This window comes from Primulina tabacum, chromosome 2 (genome assembly GCF_025594145.1).
Source record: "Primulina tabacum isolate GXHZ01 chromosome 2, ASM2559414v2, whole genome shotgun sequence".
Classification (NCBI taxonomy): Eukaryota; Viridiplantae; Streptophyta; class Magnoliopsida; order Lamiales; family Gesneriaceae; genus Primulina; species Primulina tabacum.
In genome coordinates this window covers 17,168,872-17,175,415 of record NC_134551.1, presented here as the reverse complement: position 1 = coordinate 17,175,415, position 6,544 = coordinate 17,168,872, and the positions used below count along the sequence as shown (strand labels likewise).

General features: G+C 36.7%; 1 protein-coding gene across 1 annotated transcript; it reads left to right on the top strand.

Annotated features, from left to right (window-relative positions):
• The first annotated feature begins 4,069 nt into the window (after window positions 1-4,069).
• On the top strand, window positions 4,070-6,097 carry LOC142530713 (pentatricopeptide repeat-containing protein At5g59600-like). The gene has a single exon (XM_075636528.1). It carries the CDS (start codon window positions 4,323-4,325, stop codon window positions 5,892-5,894), a length of 1,572 nt encoding a protein of 523 aa, XP_075492643.1. The 5' UTR covers window positions 4,070-4,322; the 3' UTR covers window positions 5,895-6,097.
• The last annotated feature ends 447 nt before the right edge of the window (window positions 6,098-6,544 follow it).

The following is a 6,544-nucleotide window of genomic DNA, read 5'->3' as shown; positions in this document are numbered from 1 at the left end:
GATCTCGATTTTTGCTTGCTACAACATGATCATGTACTGAAATAAATGATAATATGACTTGATTGAGGTTTGAAAGAAATCTAGACATGCCTGGTTTCGTTTCGAAAGAAAACGAAAAGAAGAGACGAGACGGCGCGGAGGAGACGGAGTGGCTTGCTTCTCTACCTTTCTTGGCTCTCGATTTTTCTCCCTTTCTCCCTAGCTGTTATCCACATTTTTTTCTACTGAAAAGGGGTCTTATTTTCGGTGGAGGTGGAGGGGGAGTGATGGTTATGAAGGTGAGGAGAAGGGTGCACAAAAATAGGATCATATCAAGACCAAGTCTTCCCAAATTTGAATTTTAAATTTTGAATTGCTATCAAATGATCTCTTGGGTGATTCTAGACTAAAGTGGCCGATTTTATCATGCCAAACAAGGGTTAGGATAGTGGTCTAGTATTAATTAATTAAGGTGGAAAAATAGCTAAAAGAATTAGCATGCTAATCAACCAAGAATGGGTCAAAGGTGAGTTGGCAAGTCCTAGTTTGTTCTTCTAGGGGTGTGGCCGAAAATGCATGATAAATGGTAGGGGGAAAATTGATTATCTAGTAATTTAATAACCCTTAAAAGCCTTACTAATCCTTTAATTAATTTAGTGAACTAACCCCTTAATTAAGTAACTTAAATGAGCTCATTTCTTAATCACCTCCAATAATTAAATTAAAATCCTCAACTAACTTAAATAATTCCTTAAACTTCTTTTTAACTTAAATGAACTTACTTGCTAGCTAAATTAACTTCTGGAAATATTTCTCAAATCTTAAATTCTATCTCAAAACTCCAACTCCAGTCCGGCCTCACTGAAATAACTGAAATGCTAAAAATCAAACTACTGAACTGAAATAATGAATAATTAACTTCAAATAAATGCATTTAAAATAATCATGCAATGAAGTCAATTAAATTTAAAAATCTAGAATTATGCATGGCTTATACGTCTACTGACTTACGGGTTCTACATAATGAGAGGCACTGAATGAGATTATGAAGGGTTGCATAATGTCTAGACCGCACCCGTGCTACGAACAAGACCGCACCCGCGGTTGATGGACAGAGAGTTGGAGATTATTTACAGAAGTGACACTGCACCCGCGGTGAAGAAGTACCGCACCAGCGGTGCATGGACAGTAGGGTAGGAAATTTTATGCGAAGCAAGACCGCACCCGCGGTCCACAAGACACCGCAACCGCGGTCGTTGAATGTTGGAAAATGAAAAGTGGTGCCGAAGCTTAAGCGCACCCGCGGTGCCCTGTGCGAGAAAGCCACCCTTGATTCTTAGGTTGACACATGGCATATATATATATATATATATCCACTTGGGCTGAGTTATTCTTCTTCATTTCCTGAGGAGAGAACCGAGAGTTATTCCAAAAAGAGGTGAAAGGCTTCTTTCATTTTAGAATTGAGCTTGTGCAAGATTTAGCCATCCAAACTTTAATCCAAGTTGAGATTCTTGTTCCTCTTGACAAGGGCTTCAAAAGGGTATACTTTCTATATCTTTTCAGCATGTTTGGAAGTTGATATGTGGAGGAAATTCAGATATGTTTGTGATTATATGTTCTTGAGATCATAGACGTCGTAGAATCGTAAACGGATCGATTATCGGATGTCATATACAATTGTTATGAAATTCCAGCATATATGTGCATGAGATTATGCAGATTTTCAGAGTTTGAAATGGTTATGGACATATTGAAATACAAGACTTCGTCTTCGTCAGACCGAGAAGACAAAGGTATAATTCATGTGAATTCGGGAGATACGACTCGAATCAGACTTGGTTGGAGTTTCCCTAAATCACATACTAGATTTATTATTTATATTTGATTATGATTATGTCTTGTTTATAGATTTATATTCAAGCATTGAAATAAGAGAGTCATTGGCAGACTTGCTAAACTAGACGTTCGGTGGTATCGACGCTTCGGATCAGATTCAATCCGATTGTAGACATTCGATATAGACAGGACCGAAGTCTAGAAATAAGACGTACAGTTACCCCGATTGGGAGGGTAGGTGACAGACAGTGACGTCTTATTCACACCGGGATTCCTAAAGTTAGAGTCGAGTCGGGTCAAGATATGAATTGAATTGAGTTGCATGCTTATTTTATTTTGATTTCAGAGATTATGGAATCCATTGTTACTGCATGCTTATTTTGATTTGGTTTCCTAGACTATGAAACATATTGTTATGAATTTTATGCATGATAATATGCTTTATGATTTATATTGTGTATATGCATGTATACATGTTTTATACTGAGATTTATTCTCACTGGAGTATCCGGCTGTTGTCTTGTTTTTTATGTGTGCATGACAACAGGTGGCATAGGATCGGGGCCAAGAAGATGATGAGAGAAGATGAGTTAGAGTGGTGATTCCGGACTTATTGTAGACTTGGGTTAATACTTGAAATTTAGTAGTTGAACCTTAGACTAGTTTGAATAATTGTCGTACATTATTGTACTTTTATACTAAGATGTATATTAGTTAAACTCCATTACGTTCCGCACTTACATTTTAAAAAAGAAAAATTTTTAGACCCTGTTTATCTTAATTGATAATTAAATCCCAAAGATGATTAAGAAAATGATTAGCGTCCGAGTCCCCACAATTCTCGAGCAGGGATCCTACTCGAATCGTATTAAAAATTTGTCATGAGAACCTGAGATATTCTCTACCACCGAATTAGTCGGGCTTATGTATTTTCCAAGCAATGTTGGGCTTGAGTCGTGTCAAGCTGATTGAGCTTATGTATTTGCCAAGCAAAGTTGAACTTATTGTGTGTCAAGCTAGTTATACTTGTATATTTGCCAAACGGTGTTAGATTATTGTTTTACTAAGTAATAAACTAATAGGACTAATAATATTAATAAAACAAAGTTTGATAACAAACAAAGAATAAGCAAAACAATAAGACTAACAGTACTAGTGGGCGAGATTCTCATGAAGACATTTTTTTTATGATGACAAGCATTTCACGGTCGCTTGGTCTTTTCTTTCACATCCTCCAAGTAGTATGACTAATAGTACTAGTGGGCGAGCGTCTCAAGAGTAGCATTTTTTTTATGATGACAAGCATTTCAAGGTCGCTTGGTCTTCTTTGTCTTTCACATCCTCCAAGTAGTATGTTGCTATGCTCGCCTTCCCCATGATTTTAATTAAATGGCCCTTCATGCTTTGGATCCAACTTTCCCTTTTCTCCTGGCCATTGAATTTTCCTCATCATCAAGTCTCATACTCCAAACAATCGTGGACAAACCTTTCTGTTATAGGCCCGAGCCATCCTTTTCTGATAGGTCCGTTCGGCTCCGTTTTTTCTTCCACCAAGTCTAAATCCATAGCTCATAGAGGATCATTGTCCGAGCTGTGTTTATTATTCTAACACTTTCTTGATTGATCTCTTTTGGGAAAACAACTTATGTATCGTACACCATGTCGTATGGCGTTTCTTCTGTATCGGCTTGCTCAGTGTTGTGGCGCGAGCACAGGACACTCGGTTGAATGTTGACATTATTCATCGATTCATCCCAGTTGAATGTTGACAAGTTAAGCTCAACTGCAACGGCAATATTAACTTTAAAACTACCAGCTGAATGTGGGATCCAAGGAACCTCATCTCTTATCCCCTTTTTACTTCTTTTTTTTATTTTTTTAGATAACAACTAAAATAAAAGGATAGTATGATAAAAGGCCTAAAAAAGTTTATAAATAAATTGCTAAACAATCAATATACATTTTTTTGTGATAAAATATTAAAAAATAATTCTTAGGTAAGTATGAAGATCGATGTTCTAAAGAGTGTGAACCACGTCGTAGCGTGTTGTCAAGTTTATCAGATAAAAATTTTAAAAAAATTTAGATTTTATTATAATTTTAATTATTTTAAATCAAATAAAATGATATATTCTCCATAAATTTAAGATTAAACGTATCGATTTTCAAATTCTAAACAGCATAAAAATATTAAAATTGTAATAACTAACTGTCTCCTACAAATCTACAGACAAAAATAATCTCATTATCAAGTTTAAGCGCTTTGAAACTAAAGTGAGTTATTTCTTTCTTTAAAAAAATAAAGTAAAGTGAGCGCCAAGTACCGTTTAGAACGCTGGTCCGGACAAGAGAAATTGAATTTCAGCGGATTTCAATTTCCCGGCTCAGATTGAATTTTCGAGTTCAAGAGAAGCAGCTGATCATGAAACGAGACAGTTGGAGTTGCTGTGGTGAGTTAATTTGTTAATGGGATGAAAGTCGTCGATTGTATCTTTTGCGCATAGATGCGCATTCCCTTTACATACGATAATTTAATTCAAATATACACCAAAAATCGAGCTTCGAAACCAGGAAAATCACTTCATGCCCACCTGATAATCAATGGATCGTTTCGTTCCTCCAACATTGCTTCCAAGCTCATACCGTTTTACACACGGTGCAAGCAGTTAGCTACTGCCCGGAAAGTGTTCGACAGAATTCCAAGGTCAGTTGTGCATGGTTGGGTTGCCCTCATAGGATCATATTCGAGAGATGGCTATTATCAGGAGGTCATGCATGTGTTTGCAGAAATGCTGAGGGAAGGGTTTAAGTGTGACAGAATCGTTCTTCCTAGTGTTCTGAAAGCATGTGGGCACCTTTGTGATAATAGAACCGGAGAAAAATTACATTGTGTCGTCTTGAAAAGTAAGTTTGAGGTCGATGCATTTGTAACATGTGCATTGATAGATATGTATTCCAAATGTGGGGTGGTTGAATGGGCCAGAAGTGTGTTCCGTGGCATGGTGGAGAAGGATTTGGTAGCTGTGAATGCTATGGTTTCAGGTTATGTTCAAAATGGTTTCCCTGAAAAAGCATTGTTCTTGATTGATGAGATGAAATTATTGAGAATTATACCTGATATTGTTACATGGAACACATTGATCTCAGGGTTCTCACAAGCTAATGATAACGTTATGGTTCACAAAATATTCCAAATTATGGATGCCAATGGGATTAAGCCAGATGTGGTGACCTGGACTGCTGTCATTTCCGGTTTGGTTCAAAACTTTAGAAACGAGGAGGCGTTTGCTACATTTCGGCTGATGTTGGAAGCGGGTATTCTCCCTACACCAGCCACCATAAGTGGTCTATTGCCTGCTGCTGCTACTATGGCAAATCTGGGGCATGGCAAGGCGATTCATTGTCACTCAGTGGTAATGGGATATGAAGGGAACCTATTTGTAAGAAGCGCACTAGTGGACATGTATGCTAAAAGTGGGTCGATTTCTGAAGCTAGATCATTGTTTCTAAAGATGTCTGAACGGAATTCTGTTGCCTGGAACTCCATGATATTTGGGTATGCAAATCATGGATACTGCAATGAAGCAATTGAACTTTTCAAGAAAATGCTGAGAGTGGCAGAAAAAGAATTGGATCACTTGACTTTCACTGCGGTTCTTATGGCTTGTGCTCATTCTGGGATGGTGGATCTTGGGGAAAGTTTATTCCAGCTGATGCAGGAAAAATATCGGATCATGCCAAGATTAGAGCATTATGCTTGCATGGTGGATTTATTGGGAAAAGCAGGAATGATTTCTGAGGCCTATGGTTTTATTCGGACAATGCCTATTGAGCCTGATTTATTTGTGTGGGGGGCTTTTTTAGGAGCATGTAGGCAACATGGATGGGTGGATATGGCGGAAATAGCTGTGAAACAATTGGCAAAGCTCGAACCTAAGAGTGCTGGAAGAAGTGTGCTGTTGTTTAGTTTATATATGGATTCAAATAAGTTGGAAAATGCTCTCAAGGTAAAGAAGGTGATGAAGAAAAGGAAACTGAGAAATTTTCCTAGCTGTAGTTGGATTGAAGCGATGTAATATGAAATTCTTATATTGTGCCATTTATTTTAGGCTTTGGAGATGTTTCTATTAATAATTCACCGTATGGTGTGGAATGTCAAATATAATTTTAGAGGTTGCAAACATCGCCTAAATGTAAGAGATCGTCATACTATGGGTTTTTTTATGAGTCTTTTAGAAGATTGAATTTGTATAGGATAAATATGAATAAAATTCAGGTGATTTCTTGGATAGAGTTTCACATTCATATGACCTGTTTTGCAACAACTTCTGCAACACTTCAAAACGAAAGACTTATTTAAAAGTTAAAACATTAATCTTTAAAAATTCAAGTGTAAAGCAGGATGAAAAAAAGGTTAAATTAGGTGTCAAATGAGTCAACTTGTCGTTTGAGCTTTATTTACTTTTACGTAAAAACAATCTATATTTTAATAAAATTTTACGATTTATCCAATTATGACATTTACTTTATCTGTATATTCATGCAAGTTGTATAGATAAAATCATTGAATATACTATAATCACGGTGAGATTTGTCTCTCGATATAAGAACATGAAACTCATTAGGAAGCATACCGTATATCTTAAACATGTTCCTAGTTGATTCAGCCACCTAAAATAAGGATAAATGTCGTTTGAACTTGAGATTAGCATCTGTAATGTAAACG